Genomic DNA, 16902 nt, shown 5'->3' with positions numbered 1-16902 from the left:
TTTATCTCAAAAACATAAAAAATCGTGTTGGTTGCATTGACTGTATGGTTACCATGAGAATTTGGTTGTTACAGGAAGTGTCTCTCCCTAGAGCCAATCATAATGCAAGCTGTAAACCACGTGGGAAACCGGAAGTTTACAGACGACGATGACACATGAAAGTCACCGGTAAAATGCTCATAGAGGGAGGTAAAAGGGCGTGTGGTTATTATCCGTGGTACTGGAACAGAAATATGACTCAAACATGTTTAAGGAGCAACACACACAGACAATGAGCTTTTACTACAACGCTAGTACTTTGTTACGGTGTTAGCTAAGGAGATAACTACCTCGTAAACCTCAACCACGGTTACACCATCAGGGAAACTGAGAAAACAGGCCAGTTAGTCCAGTTTTGCACATTATCTTTAAATAGTTTAGCGATGGCAAGGAGCTTCTGTCGACTGTTTGGGGGCTTTAATAGCCGCAATTCACTCCCATTCATGAAGGCTCCACTCAGACAACCGTGTGCCAGCTTTTCATTCAAGACCGCGTTTGAACGGACCATGGTGGTAGGTAGAATAACACTTTTCTGATGAAAGAGCCTGAAATGACTGGACGGGTCTGTGTTGTGTGTGGTGTGTGGTGTTTGACGTCAGTGCGCCCCCTCCCAGAGCTTTCTCTGTGGATCATGCTGTACTTTTCCTCCTGTCTGTAGCCATATGGCTTCGTGTAAAATTGAGAAAACAAAGAGAAAACGCGTCAGTGCATACATTAAGCATTTTATATGTAACACTGGATCGGCTCAGTCAGAAAGTTACTAGTTTGGTAAAATGTTTGTCATTGCGGGTATACTAAATTTATTATTCAGCGGTGTTTGTAAAGATAATGGTCTGTACTGTAAAAACAACTGAAAAAAAGAGACAAAATACACCACAAGGTATTTAGTCACATGGATCTTATCATAAACCTGATTTGTGACCGACAACATGGCCACTTCATAATGACTATGATGTAAGGAGTGGTTTGTCCATGGCATACACACATGAGGATGAATGTAAAAACATATAAATTTGCATATAACAGACCAGTAGAACACTAGTACAAGCTTCAGTCTCAACATAAATGTGTAGTTAAAAGTAATAACTCTTTAACAGTGCCAGTCAAAGCTAAATGTTATTATATTTGGAACGATAAAAAAACATATAGACAAAATACACTTCAAAGTATTTCCTCACGTCGATCTAATATAAACTTTGAAGTTATTAAAAAGTACTACATATCTAATGTCCACGCTTTTGTTGTTATTTACAAGTTCAGATTATTGATGCACACTTTTAAATATATGGATGAAAATAAACTATTATGACTTGTCTCACCACGAACAAAGAGTGAAATGTGTTTCCCTGTTTGACAGGCGCTGCCACTGGCCTTTTCCTCGAAGCCCCGGGACTTCAGCCTGCCTAACTCCTCGTGGGGCACAGAAATGAAACGGTTGTACGAGCATTATAACAGCCCGTGTGAGGAGGAGGGGGAACAAGGAGACAAACAGGGAGGTCTGTGGAGGAGGCTGCCAAGCTACAATCGTTCGCTCAAGTATGCCACAGGTACGCGTGAACGACCGATGTGTCTTTCATGAACTACAGGACGCACTGAGCAACAGGGCTATAGCAAGGTGTTGGTCTGACAGGGGAAAACTTTTTGGAAGAAAATATATAATATATTTTAGGACACATTTTGGACAGCATCTGTCATCCAATAGATTTGAAAGACTTCTGGTTGCATGGTGCTTGCCAGCTCTAAGACACTTGACACACTGCGGATATGAATCACTAGAAACAAACAGATGAAGAAGAAGTGACCAACAGTCCAATGTTCGCCCCGGCCCCATACAATTATTCTGTATATTTAGTCCACAGTAAAGAGACTGTGAGTCATGGATTATTGACATGACTATATCAAATAAAACTTTTTTTTTAAATATTTAAGTCATTAAATATAAGTCATTCATTATGTGTGTTTTTTTTACCCAGGCTTCTTGATGTTCCCTTTTGTGTTTCTGATAAGGTGGCATGTATCTTAGTAAAGTAATCCAGTCGAAGGCTCGTCTTTTTACGCGGAACATCAGAGACCCGGGGGCAGCTTTTGAGTACGTCCTCTTCGTTAGCAAAGATAAACAGAAGTGTGTGTGCATCTTCCAGGCTGGACACCTACTGGAGGGACCACCAGGGTGAGATAATATTGTGCAAATCTGTGTTTTTCGCTATCTGTGTTTTGTATTAGACCTTGGCATTCCACTCGTACTCTCCTCTCATTCGCTGTGTTAAAATGAACACTAGTATTCCACTGCGTGTGCTGTGAATCCTTCAATATCATGTGAGCGCTCGATCTGATCTTTTCTTGCTGTTAATAAATTCTTTCCGTGCACGTCAGTCAGTCCGCAAAACCGACTGTTACTGACGCAACTTTTCCAGATGGAGACCAGAAAGGTTAACGGTGAATTAGTCTAATCGGGATGAAGAAATATTGTTTGTTTAGAAGTCGTTACTGCCTGTCTCTGTCTGGGCTCAACTGTCGGCTTTCTAATATAAGGCAGTTCCAAAAATAAATAAAATAATAAGATATTTATTTGTCATGTTCTCTCCGGATACTCTGGCTTCTTCCCGATGTCCAAAGACATGCTCGTTGGTCGCAGGTGTGAGTGTGATTGTGAATGGTTGTCTGTCTCTCTGCGTTAGACTGGATAGACAGGGTGTACACTGCTACTCCAGCCCCCCTCTGACCCTCCGGAGGATAAACGGTCACAGAAGATGGATGAATAAAAGGATTTTGTCATGCCTGATGGCAACACCTGATGTATAATAGACCATGTTTGTGTGTTTCCAGACATGTCCACGGGGGGGCGATAGCCACTATGATTGACACTGTAACAGGAACTCATGCTAATGTGCTCTCTGCTCCGGTCATGACTGCCAACCTGAACATCAACTACCGCAGGTATAAGAAGAGTACATTTTTTATCATTTATTTGTTTTAATAACATTATTAATAGCAAATTGATTAACGCTCACTGAAATGTAACAGACTATTACTGAACATTTAAAATAAACAGCACAACTGAGTCGTTTTCTGGATATTAAGGTCGGTGTAGTCTCTGCATTTTTGCTGAACACATTTAGCTGTGCTGGATTTATAAGAATATAAAATTATTATTATTATTTTATTGAATTGGGACAATGCACATTAATCAACATTTGTGCATTAGTCATCAGTGTAAATGCGCCGGTCTTAGCACAATGAGCCTACATAAAACTACATGCGTTCCACCAGCACAGCAAGCCAGTACCTCCCTGCACTGAGTCGGTCTAGTGTAGACTGACACTGATTGCTGTCACCTAGATTATTAAATGCACAAGTTAAATATTCACGTCCGTTATTTTTTGAGGCGCAACAGCAGTGTCATAAATTATCTGCTTCACTTACTGTGGTGAACAAACAGGCAATTTGTGCTGAATATACATTACTTTTCCTGGTATCTAAATAATAAGATGAATGATTTCCCCCTGGTCATCAAAAAGCTTTAACACAAACCCTGACTTTTATACTGTATGATTGTCATTCATGATGTCTTGTCCCAAAGCCCCATCCCACTGGGGAGTACAGTGTTGCTCGAATCCTCTCTGGACAAGAAAGAAGGCAGAAAAGTGTTTTTTTCATGCAAAGTGACCAGCACCGATGGCTCCAAACTGCACACTGAAGCAACAGGTAAATCTAATTTTTACACACACAGCTTGTCTGTTCGACAGTGTGGAGGCTTAATGTCAGCCACATCTTTGCCCTTTGACCTTTCTTATTGTTCTCTCTTGCAGCACTGTTTTTGTCAGTCAATGTCAGCCATTTATTCGGCGAATGACGAATGCAGCAGGCTGACACGAACCCAAACACTCAGCAATCAGGCTGTAACAAGTGTGAGTGTGTTGTTGGTTTGGATTATGTTCTGAGGAGTGTGTGATTATTTTCCAGGTGATCACAGAGAGAAAGGACATCTCACCTTTTATCAAATACTATAGTGATATCTTATGAAAACTTTGTAGTAACAGTTTTTTGAAGTACCTTTACATGACTGCTTCTCAGTATTGTTACTAATACATAACAGTATATATCTAACTTATATTTACAAAACATTTTCAAGATAACTTATTGTATATGGACATTTTTTGTAACGTTGAAGACATTGAAAGTTGAGTTACTGCTCAAAACCTGCTGGACATGCTCATGTGTTTCATCCAATAAAGTCTGCATAACTGTATTATTTATATCATATGAGCCATGTGTTAGTTTGTCATGAGTGAAATTTGTTTCATTGTTTCTTTTTCGGTTAAAATTGTAGTTTTTTTGTTTTCAAACACTGGATTTTGAACTAGATGTTTTTATAGTTCAGTACTTTTTATATAGTTTTTGCTATAATTCCTATGTGTCATAAAGCAGCCTGGGTTCGGTATAAAATTAAGCCTTTATTAATAGCGCACTATTGAGGAGAGCTGATTATATCTGTTGTTCATACATTTAATGCATCAAAGTGGATTTTTTTCTGTCATCTTCATGATGACATGCGATTTTTGTAGGATTTCAGAGTTTTCTGCTTCTCTTTTCACACATCATACACATTTTGATTTTCATGTGTGGGCTGTTGACAGTTTCCCCACCATGTGGTGGATGTGGTCTCATATTTGAATATGAGGCGTGGGTCTGCGTGCCATGAGAATATCATGACTTACGGGGGCTTCAAACTCAAACTCATCTCGGTAAAGGCTGTCGTGTTGTTTGCATGCTGTTTTGTCTCGTTCCCTCTGTCTGTTTGAACATGTTCCTGCATTCAGAAATGACTGAGGCATGCCGCAGTATGCCAAAATAAGTAACACTGTCCACAACACAAGAGATCTGCGCTCCACTGGCAGCTTCTGCAGACCACGGCGATAAAAACATAAGCTCATAATAGACACCTGAAAGCGTAAAGAGCACAGGTTTTCAGTTGTGCGCATACTGTAGGTTGAAGACACCTTCACTTTCTTTGATTTTTTTTTTTATTTTTGTTAACATTGTGAGTGCAGTGATGATATACATACACAGACACTACCTGTCAATGTGCTTCACAATTTAGTGGGAGGAAAATAAATGATCTATCTAGTATATGGATAGTTTATTGCTGTGAAACTATTGTAAAAAGAAAACATTATCCAGCTGCATGTGATTTCTTGCAACTGACCATAACTAGCTATATTTTATAAACCTGCCACCTGACAAGTGGATGAGCTACAGTTGCAGAGACATCTAATGTGCATATACGCTGCAAGGCAAAGGTTTGGGCACCTCTTCTTATGTGTGTCCAAACTTTTGACTGGTTGACATTTATTCCTTTTATTCTAAATGGCCAATGCGATCTGAATAACCACGTGAAACTTTCTGTATTAACATGTATTGTGTTCGTGTCATAAATATTAGCAGGTGCAACCGGTTTCTGTTCAGCAGTAAATTATTGATTACAACCATACTGGTCCCACAAACTTTTTTTTTTGCTGCATTTAACTTTAGCTCTCACACTGGTTGGTCTGATGTGTGGTTTGGCCTCATCAGAGTACAGGCCTGGTGGTCTGATGAGGGCCCCTCACATCTTTAACCTCAGTGAAGTGCAGATGGAAATGCTACCTCAGTATTTAAAACTTGGTCTGCCATGTGTATGTGAGCGTGAATGCAGGACAAATGAATACCAGCAGTTTTTTTTTGTCTTTTCCCCCGAAGTGTCATGTGGTCAAGTTGGGTTTGAGGAGGCGGGTGGGGCGGGGGGGGTAGAGGGACTTGTTTTCCACTTTCAGTTAAAACCACCTGCAACCAACTGTGTCCACCATAGCATTTCAGTGGCGGTGTTGTTTTTTTTTTTTTTTTTTTGAATTTTCATTTATTTACGAGGGGCCACAGTGCCACAATGCCATGGCATTGTCATGAAAGTTTTGAATTCATCGTACAAATTGTCTTTCACCAGAGGAGTCGATGCATTTGTATGTAAGGCACTTTAATTGTTTGCTGTTCAGTACTGCATTTAATAGAAGTATTTAACTAGAAAAGGTTGTCTTCACAGGGGTAACAGCAGACTATCTCGCTGTTGATTATTGAATGGATGTATGCATTAGTATGAAGCTACAACACATAGGACTTTAGCGCTGTAGTGTTAGTATTAAAAAATAACGCTAGAATAACTAAGGCCGATTTCTAGATCGTCAGTTTTGGATTCTTAAACATTTGGGGTGTGAGCAGTTAAAGGAGTTTTTGGGTGCCAGTGATAAGATAAGCATCAGTCTGGCTTCAGAAAGAAGCACGGCGCTATAACAGCAGCTATGAAGGTGGTTAACGATTTCATTGAGTCTATTGATAAGAAGCAGTGCTGTGCAGCACTTTTCATTCACCTTTCCAAGGCCTTAAACCATTGACCATCTCATTTTGCAACAGAGATTATCTTATATTGGTATTTCTGATCAGGCTCTGACCATCCGTCAGAAAAGTCTCAGTGTGTTCAATTTGATGGGTTCACCTCTGAATGGTTAAACGTTTGTGAGGGTGTAGTGCAGGGGTCTGTGTTAGGTCTGCTGTTGTTCTCAATTTGCATCAATAATTTGGGTCATAATGTACGTGGAGCTAATTTTATTTTTATTTTTTTAATGCAGATGATACAGTGGTATACTGTGCTGCTCCCTCCACCACAGAGGCTCTTGCCAAATTGCACGTTGTTTTTAATATCATCCAGACTCAGCCTTTTCAACTAAAATTAATGTTGTTTTCAAATAGGTCAAAACCTGACAGCACATTAGATATACTCCAGGAAGGAAACTAGAGATTGTCTCCTGTAGTTATCAAATATCTAGGCATATGGATAGATGACTGCCTGTTTCCCCTTTGAGGCCAGAAGGAAACTTCTGCAACCTTTTTACCTCTTCTTGATTTGGGCATATTTTATATCTGGAAGTTCCAGCCCATTGTTTGACGATGCTGGACACTGCATATCGCAGTGCTCTGAGAATTGTCACAAACTGCAGTTCTGACTCATCATTGTACTCTCTATTCCAGGATTGGCTGGCCCTCACTGACTATGCGAAGTCATTGGTACTTGTTCATCTATAAAGCCATGCTAGGCAAGCTCCCTTCTTATACATGCTCCTTGATTGGTCCGAAAGCTGGTGGCAGCTATAGTTTGAGATTGAAAGATTTTGTCCTGTTGTCTGTACAAAGTGTAAGGACTGAATTGGGTAAAAAGGCCTTTAAGTGCTTGGCTCTTCTTCCCTGGAACAGCCTTCAAAAAAGCCTTAATCTTGGGAGCCTTGAACCGCTGCCTGATTTTAAAGTTCTTATAACCCCAATGATAAATACATTGGTTGGTGCTTGTTGTTGTCTGTGGGTATTTTATTGTTATCACTGGTACTGGATTCATGTTACTTGTGTTGTGTCCTGTCTGTAACTTGTATGCTCCTGCTGTTTTGGCCAGTTGTCCCTTGAAAATTAAATTATTGATCTCAACGGGACTGACCTGGTAAAATAAAGGTTAAAAAAAAATAGCTCACAGTAATTATTTGTGGGTTAACCTGCCGCAGTCACTCTCAGAAGGGAAGTTTTCAATCAGTTACCAGAAGTAACCACATACTGTAGTATTTTCTCCCTCAAACCGAATCCTGCACAATCCTTCTGAACATTTATATAACAATATTTTACTTAAATTATCCACTTATAAGTGCAGTTTCCACTTTGGAAGCTTAATGGACTTGGACTTTAATCCTTAAACAAAGAATCCTGTTAAAAGCAACAGGGTGGTGAGGTGTCTGTAAGTGACTTATCTTAATGCTGTATGTGTTATCTTGGGCAGGAGTGGGTCTCCTCTTGGCTAGGTGTGTCTAAAGGGTAGTTTTGAGATACTGGCCAGTTAGTAACAACTAACAGAACTAACAGAACAACTAACAGAAACAACTAACTAATTGACTAGGAGTAAAATTCTTCTCATGTTTATGTACATAAACATGAACAAATAAAGTGGACGTAGCTTCTTTTTTGGGGGATTCAGTTTTAACTGAATGCTGCAAGTCTAGGTGTCACCCCCAAAACATTCATTGATCCAGGGACAAAACCGCAGAGCACGGTATATACAACATAAGCAAATATCTCCTTTGAGGCTGTTCAAAGATCTATAAAAATACTCAAATAATCATTTATTATGTTAAACTTAACCAGCTATGTAGTCCTTTAAAGACATCAGTGTCTCCTCCATCATTGAAAAGGCCAGATCTGGGTACATGTAAATATTTGTCCTTTTACATTTTTTAAATGCAGGATAGAAAAGAAGGTTTCGGCCCCCACACTGTGATTGGCTTCTAAACCAGTTGAGATGCCACGCGTGCTCACAGGTGCAAACCTTTAACTCAGATTTTTGGTATAAAGGCTCAGAGAATTTTTTAAACCAGTCTTCTAGTGTCTTTTTTAAACCAGTCTTCTAGTGTCAAACCTAAAGAGTTCAACCACATAGCACACATTATACTGGTAAATGCATGATGTGATCACGGTTTTCATAAAAGCTCCTGTTTTGTCTTGATATGCAAAATGCACCTAACTAGATGCACGCGGTATTGTTAACATTCTTTTATTTGTCTTTGTGCAGGGATAGTGGAGAAAATTGGAAGAGAACTGAATTACACAAGTTGCAAGCTTACTCCAAGTTGTCCAACAGTGCTTGAGTAAATGAGCTCAGTTAGATTTCCTCCACTGCCATGTGCTGCTCAGCATGAGTGTTGGGCCCCAGCGTAAGCACCGTGTCTTAGAGGAGCATTTACCACAATGATGTAAACCGAGAAGACATATCGATTATTCATCGTTTTCTTTGTGTCTTGCTTTCTCGGCGTTGTATACCATCATCAAAACGGCATCCCTGCATGCATTGCTATGTTGCGTGCGCTTGAGTCGCGCAGGTGATTCTAACAACCCACTAAAAACATTATATATGTGTGCGCACGTCAGGCTACAACGAGGGATTTTATTTGTCACCGTGTAGCACTGGGATAACAGGCCACTGGGATGTAATGTCTCCACTGTGCATTGTATTTTCTCGATTAGTGCGGCGGAAATTTGTGGCAGCAACATGGGATTATATTTCTCAACAGAGCACTTCAAAGCAAAACCCGATCCGCTGCTATTACGTAACAGCCGGTGACATAACTCTCCAGCCTGGGACGGTCAGGGCGCACAGAGAGCGCGGGGAGGAGGGAGTGGAGGGGGGGTGCAGAGGGCGGCGGGCGCACGGCTTGTGTACGGCCGGCCGGTCCAGCTGCACTCTCCGCACCGCTGACTGCCACGGGGGGAAGTGAATTACTTCCAAACAACCACACAAGGGGAGGTGTGCTGTTGAAAAAGGGGGGGCTGGAGGAAGAGAGGGTACGAAGATGATGACAACCGAGTTTTGGGACCCGCTGTAGAGACTGGAAGGAGGCGAGATGGCAGTGCACGTTTTCAAATGCCTCCGCCGACCCGGGCGCTAGAGCGACCAACAGGTAGCGAGAGTTCTGTTGTGCGACTCAAATGGCGAAAGGTGGAATTCAAACGCGACTGACTGAGCTGCCATTTGTGGTTTGTTTGTGTGTGCGTGTGTGTGTGTGTGTGTGTAAGGGCGTGTGAGTGAGTGTGTAGGGCCGCCCAGTGTTTTGACAGGAGAGTAATGGAATATGAGGAGCCTGACGTGCCCCCAGCTGACACCCCTATCAAAACAGGTAAGAGGATCCATCACTGAGATTGAACTCTCCAGATTAGCTTCATTGTGGCTGCTGTTGTGAGTCTAGGTCCGGGGCCATTTGAACTGCAAGAAAATTATGCAACCTGTTGAGTTGTTTTGCTGACTTTAACATTCACATCCTGTCTTTCTGTCCCTCTCTTTTACACACAAAATGCGACATGGTCTTATTTCTCATCATGCCATTCTATACCGTCCACCCACATCTCTGTCTTCCTCACTGGTCTCATTCTGTTCGCCATCTCCTGCACCAATGTCACTCTGTTTCTGGCTTATCCTGTCACAGCGTTCCCTCTTAACTTCTGTTGCTGTGCTCTCATCCATCTTTACCCCAGTAACCCTCCTCATCCCCTTTACTTGGAGTGTGGTTAAGGTGCTGTGAGTGGGTAAGAATGGCAGTAAGCCGGAGTAATCCACCGGGATTAGCTTTTATTTTTGCTTCTTTTTCTGGTCAATGCTTTTCTATTCAAAGCCTCTCCTTAGCTATAATCAAACCACTGGCAGACACTTGAGATAAGACCGCCTGTCCCTCTGCCATACAAACCCACTACACCTTTCCTGCTACTCTCGAAGCGTAGTTCAACCGTTAGTTCGATTTCCCGAGCAGTACAGCACCAGGGATGATTACTGGAAGAGCACTGTGTTGGTTTAATATGCGTAAAGTGCAGAGTGAGTTTATTTCGGCAGGGGTGGAACACACGTGTTCTGAAGTAAATGTAGGAGGATCACAGATGCACAGTGTTCCACTCAAAGTTACCAATCCCTTTGATATCTAGATATGCAGATCAGTTTGAGATTAATCGCCTACATTTTGAGATACTGAATCTTAACACAGGTTTCTCTTTTTATTTCATAATCCCAGCAACATTGTTGCCTTTCCCCTCCAATCCAGAGGTTACACCAATTGCTGGGTTTAACCTCTTCAGCTCAATGTCAACAGTTTCATTGTGGAAAATTTTTCCATCAAAATGAGAAACTATCTACAGGTACATATGAAAAAGTATGCATACACACTGAAACAAATATGATTTAAATGTTTTCAAGAGTATTAATCAACAGAAGAAAACAGGGTATGGACAGGTGTTACTACTGTATATGAGCTTTTGTGCTTGTGTGAACCAGTGTGACAGGCACACGGGGCACAATAAAGGTTTCAACCATTTACGTCTGATCTTAAATTATATTTATATTCCCTCCTAACTGGATTAGAGTGCAAGTCGACAAACATAAACATACTCTGTTTGCACTGTAGTTAAATATACAGTCAATTCTGCTGCCAAGTTTTCAAATATATCAAATACAGTTGAATGGGAAATTGGTTTTAAATGATATACAGCTGCTTCTGAAACAACACGGTACAATATTGATAATTACCTGAGTGGACAATTTTAACCTTAGGGCTATGTGACAACTGGATATTAACAAGGTTTAAGAATTTAGAAAAAAAGCTGAACTGATTCTTCAGTCAAGGGGAGGGATTCAGTGTGGTGCTTTATTATTTTCATGTTTGGTTTCATTCTGCTGAACTGACTCTTCTTTATCTGATTTGAGTCTTGGTTTAAGCGACTGTCGTGGGTGTTTTCTCATTTTTCTCAAGCACAAGGCCCGTCTTTAGCTCCTGCCTGTTCATGATCACATGAGGACTATTAGAGGTGTCCCTCCGGGATCTGTTGTAGGTCCATTCTTCTTCTACATATGTTTTTTTTTTTTTTTTTTTTTTTACATATGTTGCCATTTTCTAACATTTGTGATTGTTATTTTAAATGTAACAATTCTGTGAGTCAGACTGATTTTAAACATCAGTTCTTTCGCATGTTTCGGTTCTCTGCAGATTTCTCACAACTTAATACAAACATATTTTGATTTATAGTTTGTGTTGCAAAAAATAAATACCCACACTCTAAAACACACTGCATTTTTCTACTAACTTTTTTTTTCATTTTTTATTTTTTTTAAATAATGTTTCTAGGTCAACATGATCAAACTATTAAACTGTTTTCAGTGACAAGAAATTCTCCACATTTTCTACCCTTTGTCTGAACATTTCTTTCACATCTCTTGACACAGTTAATTCTACTCTTCTGCGTTTTTGTCACGCCCCTTTGTTTCTGAAAGTCTTTTTATTTAATTTATCAGAATAAGCATCTGTGTCATCAGCTTTAAGTAAAAAGTAAAGTAAAAAAAAAAATTCCCCTGGAAAATATAGCATCACAAATTTGTAAATAGATTTTTTCTTTTTGTCATCTTCTGAAATATATGTATTAATAATTTTTGAACCCAAGATCCTTAGACAGACTGTATTAGTGGAAAAAAATTATTTCAGGCATATTGCACTTGTTGATTAAGAATCTTATTCTGACTGAGAAGTAAACCTTCCTTCTGAGACTTTTAACTGAATTTATACTTGGGAATTTTAGATGCCGCATTTGTAACCCTATTCTTCCTTTTTATTAGGATACAATTTCATTTTTAGTCATTCTGTAAATAAGATTTTTTACATTCATCATGAAAAATGCCTTACGTGATTTTATAGACTCTGTTGGTCTAGTAGCAAAGTTGCTTATCTGACTGCACTGTGCTAGATGCACCATGGTTTGTATTCAGGCAAAGTTGTTGGCCTACTCTCTGAGTTCAGTGGTCTTCTGTGCTGTTATGTAACGCAGCAACTGTCACTTCAGCAGTGAGCTTAGATGTCAGAGTGTAGGGACAGTAGTGAGATTTTGACTGATGCGTGGTGTTGTTGTTTGTGCGTCTGCAATCAACAGGGGCATGTATGGTGAACGTGTGTGGTGGCCTGGCTGAAACGTGGGTCTTTCTAAATGTGTCCATGCTGCATCACACATACAGATGTTGATGATTGCATTGGGTCCTTTTTCCACCGCTATAGCCACCGACCACAAATGTTTACTCCATTCTGTTGCGACATTGCTGTAATCATCTAAATTCACGAGTAACACCTATCATGAATTACAGTGTTTTAAAGTGTCTGGTAGGCGACTTTGAAGCCAGCTAATTTTTTTTTCTGCTTTCCCCTTTTCGATGTGGGTGCAGTAATTTTGTCATCCATAAAAGAAATCAAATAAAAGCTTTGTGCATCATCCATTCCTGATACCACACCAGTGCAGTTCTAATGTAGTCATTTAACATCATGCCCACGCTCCATGATCTCTCAGAGCTTAGATACATTAAAACAATGAACATAAAAGTGCGTCATCACCGTTCTCAATTTTTGAAATTATGCTTTTATGTCATTCCGATTGATACATCGAAAATGTATTAATCATTGCCGCTTATACTGCATTTAGCAATCACCTTAAAAGAGTTTGTCAGTGAGTTGTGACGATTCTTTACTCTTTCCACGCGTGTCTGCACTGCTCTGCTTTCATTCCATAGTTTCTGCTTATGAAGCAAAACTGATTTGATGAGGGCAGGAAAACAGAGGAAACCACAGAGGGCCTGATCTGGCGCCAGACAAAGAGCGGCTAGCTCTACGTCTTCCATTGATACTTATCTGTGCCCTGCCTTCACACCGCTGTCTTTCTCTCTCTCTCTCTCTTTCTCTCTCTCTCTCCCCCCGCCCTGTCTTTCTCTCTCTCTTTCTCACACACATACACCCCCACATATGTACAACTCCAGAAATAAACACCTTGCTTGAGACCTGACCCTTCAGGCATTTACTCACGCTGACTGCAGTTCAGACTGTCTCACAATTGCGGTGAAACAGGCAGACAAAAAAGAGGACCTGTTGCTTCACAGACACCCACCTTCCTCTGCCTTTATCTCCTGCGTGTGCATGCGCCGAAGCGTCACACAAACATATCGTAGGTACACAGCAGGGCAAATAGGAATCCTCTAATTTAACCTCCCTGCTATCACAGAGGCGTCTTATCTGTCAACAGGCCTCTCTGTCCGCGGCATTCCGCGGACCCTGTACGAAACTGGCGCTTGGGAGCCGACAATAAGGAGTTTATCATAGCTGAACACATATTAGCAACAGTTTCATTTTAAGCTTGGTCTACTTTCTGTCACATTTCACTGTAGCCTCATTGACACTGTTGGCCGGAGACCCCGTGCCTTTTCGCCAGGTCTGTTCAGGATTTAACAAATGTTTGGCATAGATTATGATTCATGATGTAGAAGTATTGAGATCATCCACTTAAGGAAAATTAGAAATGTCATAAAAAATTGACTTGCAGAAATTCTAACACAAAGCAAATTGTCCATGGCCAGCGTGATATTATATTATTGGATCGTTATTGCTGCATCAACATGTCACCGGTGGGTGTATGATGTTGTTAAAAAGTAAAAGGTCCAATAATGCTCTCAGAAATGTTGTGGATTAAACATATAAAGTAGCAAAGATGGAAACGTTAAAATTAGGGCCCAAAGTTGCAGTACGTCATTCAATGCGCTCAGTTATTAAGGTAAAATAAATGTTTGTGTGAACTGTTTAGTTCCAGGTTCACTGTGGAGCTCGTTCATACGTAATACAACTTGTAGCAGCAGGTCAACAGAAGCAAAGTGTTTTTAACTAACTACACTAATTTTTCCCCTCAGGAGGCGCCGTGTCCAAGAAGACTCATTTGAGTAAGTTACATGTGAAATAACTTTACTTGTTTGTGTGTCTGCGTGTGGTAATGACATTGCTTGTGTTTGTGCTAGATATTTGTGCATGCATTGTGGTTAACTTTCATACTTGGTGAACATGCAACATCGCACCTGTACGGTAGCACACACAGGCAAACACACAAAGTGGTGTCGCTGGGGTCGAGCCATTAGCGGCGCAGCGCGTTGCGCTACATGCTGCACCTGCGCTGCCCCCCTCGCACAAAACAGGGAAGAAAATGCTAACTACTTAGTGCTTAGCATCTGAATGCAGATGACAGCGATAACATCTGGTCTTTTTTTAACCTTTTTGGTTTAACACTTTTCGCCACAACTTTAGCACACCTGGGTGTGGGGATGCTGTGCGTAACACACCGCCGACCTTGATATTAGGTGGTGTGATGATAGACAAACTGATGCTAAATATGAATGAATTCAATGATCCCTGCTAGTGAGTGAATATGTGTGGGTTCAACCAGGGGGGAGGGATACTTTGGAATTTTTTTCCCAAATGGTGATTTTGGAGCTTTAGTGATGCTGGTTCACCGTTCATGGGATTTAAATTAAAGTGTATTGAAGGAGTTGTGTTAGATCACAACTAATTACATTTTTTCTCACATACTAACTCGTACATTCCAGTGTAAAGTGTAAAAACATTTATATTAATTACTAATTCCTAAGATCAAGATTTTGCATACAGATGAAATAAAGTTTCACAACAGTATATACAACAGTTAAAAAAAAAAAAAAGCTTCATCCGTGTCAGCTGCAGACCTAAAGCGGCTTATACCTTCATGCATCAGTCAGTAAAAGTAATAAAATGCTCTTTATTAATTGTTAATATTCAAGTAAAAGTCGGAAAACCAAAAGTGCGCTGCCCAAGTAAAACATCTCCCGTCCCTATAGGAACTGTACAGCGTAAACTAAACTGAAAGAGGAAAAGGTACGGGAAATAAAAAAATGTATGTCTTTTCCTGCTAAATTTAAATTCAATTTTATATAATCAGGAGAACTCATGAGCAAAAATCTACAGGAAAACAGCCAGAAAATAATGAGTCAAACCTCCAATGCGCCAATGTGTTTCTGTACCGTGCATGTCTTTTACTCCCCAGTGGCTGCTTTGACTTGGACTGATTTTAATTCTCATGGACAGCCTCAGATGAACCAGACACTTTAAAAAAAGAAGACGTGTGATATAGAGTGAGGGGGTGAAGGATAATAACATGAAGAAAAAGTACCTTAAGAAAAAAAAGTCAAGGCAGGGGACAGTCCCCCCTTCTTTGTCTCCTCTCTCTCTCTCTCTCACACACGCACTAACAAGGAAGGTGAGGCGGTGACTGACACTCAAAAGTCTGAATATGTGTGCTGGAGCTGCAGAGAGCGCTCGACCCGGCTTGCTTAAGGACGAACAAAAAAAGAAGAAAGATTAATAGATAAAGGTGGTGCAAGGGAAAAAAGAAAAAAAAAAAGAACAGCGCGTGTCATAAGACGCGAGAGACAAAGTGACAGGAAAAGTGAGTTTGTGAAAGTGGGACAGACGTCTGAGACAAGTGGAGTGAGGATGATGCGAGGTAGGGATGAAGTTCTTTAGTCTATGTGTGTGCGTGTTTGTGTTTGTGTGTGTGCGGGCAGCACAATCAAATACATGTTATCTGTTACATCAGTTACTTTGTCGATGTATTAAAAGTATCGTCGGGACTGTGAACTGATGCTGCTCGCGGTGCGTGCTGTCGACGCGGCTAATGATTGAATTTGGTTAAGCCGCCGTGTCTTTTCATCTTGTGTATCTGTTGTGTTTTCGTGCACACACCTGTGGCTTCAAACCTTCTGCTTTTTATTGTTCTCTGTGACTCTGCCGCTGCTTTGGGATTTAAGGTTGTTATTGAGCGTAGGACCCAGTTGAAGTGGCTCAAAATTTAGACGTTCATTTCATATTATTCATTGTCTTTTATTAAATGGTTCGTTCTGTCAGATATGTTTTTATTAGGCCTGTGAGAGATTCTGAATTAACACACACACACACACACACATTTACACATTTATGTACTTATACTATGAGCACAGGTTCTCTCGTTTGTTTTGAAACTTAATTGGGTCCCTCCATAGTTTCTTCGCTGGTTGACTCTTGTACGTTCACATCGATTGATGTGTTTCAGGTTCATGGTTTGGTAACATGACTCAATTTTGTGCTGCCTTTGATGAATTTAAGATCTGAATCATGGCACAGATATTTCTGCCCTCTTTCACTCCCACATGTACAGTTCCTGGGTAAGGCGAATTTTTACAAAGAGAGAACAGGTTATAATGAAAAAACAACTTAAAACAAGCACATTTGGAAATAAATTTCACGTGTACGTCTGCCCAATACGTTTCGTCAAAATAGCTAATAATAATAATTGACAAATTGAACCCAACTTTGATCCAAGACCCGGAGTGCCGAGATATAAAGTGACATAAATATGTCTTTTAATATGTCATTACTTTCACTGAATAAATCAGCT

The 16902-nt window shown here is 40.4% G+C and overlaps 2 protein-coding genes across 4 annotated transcripts in view; both read left to right on the top strand.

The window, feature by feature from the left end:
- The first annotated feature begins 124 nt into the window (after nucleotides 1-124).
- Nucleotides 125-4297, top strand: them4 (thioesterase superfamily member 4). The gene is made up of 6 exons (XM_047599592.1): nucleotides 125-551; nucleotides 1397-1586; nucleotides 2047-2209; nucleotides 2866-2976; nucleotides 3620-3744; nucleotides 3849-4297. The coding sequence occupies exons 1-6, from the start codon at nucleotides 423-425 to the stop codon at nucleotides 3890-3892; spliced, it is 762 nt and encodes a 253-aa protein (XP_047455548.1). The 5' UTR covers nucleotides 125-422; the 3' UTR covers nucleotides 3893-4297.
- A 4988-nt stretch (nucleotides 4298-9285) lies between these two features.
- Nucleotides 9286-16902, top strand: part of rorc (RAR-related orphan receptor C) — an 18785-nt gene continuing 11168 nt past the window's right edge. Inside the window, exons 1-3 of one of the 3 annotated variants that reach the window (XM_047599203.1) lie at nucleotides 9286-9560; nucleotides 9676-9776; nucleotides 14354-14383. In XM_047599203.1, the coding sequence (XP_047455159.1) occupies nucleotides 9725-9776; nucleotides 14354-14383 (82 nt within the window). In that variant the 5' untranslated portion in view covers nucleotides 9286-9560; nucleotides 9676-9724. Of the gene's footprint in view, nucleotides 9561-9675; nucleotides 9777-14353; nucleotides 14384-14855; nucleotides 15973-16902 lie in introns of those variants that run through there. The other 2 variants (XM_047599204.1, XM_047599205.1) reach the window with 2 other exon arrangements.

The sequence above is a fragment of the Mugil cephalus genome, chromosome 11 (assembly GCF_022458985.1).
Source record: "Mugil cephalus isolate CIBA_MC_2020 chromosome 11, CIBA_Mcephalus_1.1, whole genome shotgun sequence".
NCBI lineage: Eukaryota > Metazoa > Chordata > Actinopteri > Mugiliformes > Mugilidae > Mugil > Mugil cephalus.
The sequence above is the reverse complement of the archived record's forward strand: the minus strand, read 5'-3'. Positions and strand labels throughout refer to the sequence as shown.

Excerpts from the sequence above, each read along its gene's own strand:
- them4 (XM_047599592.1), top strand. The coding sequence starts at position 423 with ATGGCAAGGAGCTTCTGTCGACTGTTTGGGGGCTTTAATAGCCGCAAT. Across the intron at positions 552-1,396 it reads CGTTTGAACGGACCATGGTG|GCGCTGCCACTGGCCTTTTC; the intron begins GTAGGTAGAATA and ends CCTGTTTGACAG. Across the intron at positions 2,210-2,865 it reads CTACTGGAGGGACCACCAGG|ACATGTCCACGGGGGGGCGA; the intron begins GTGAGATAATAT and ends GTGTGTTTCCAG.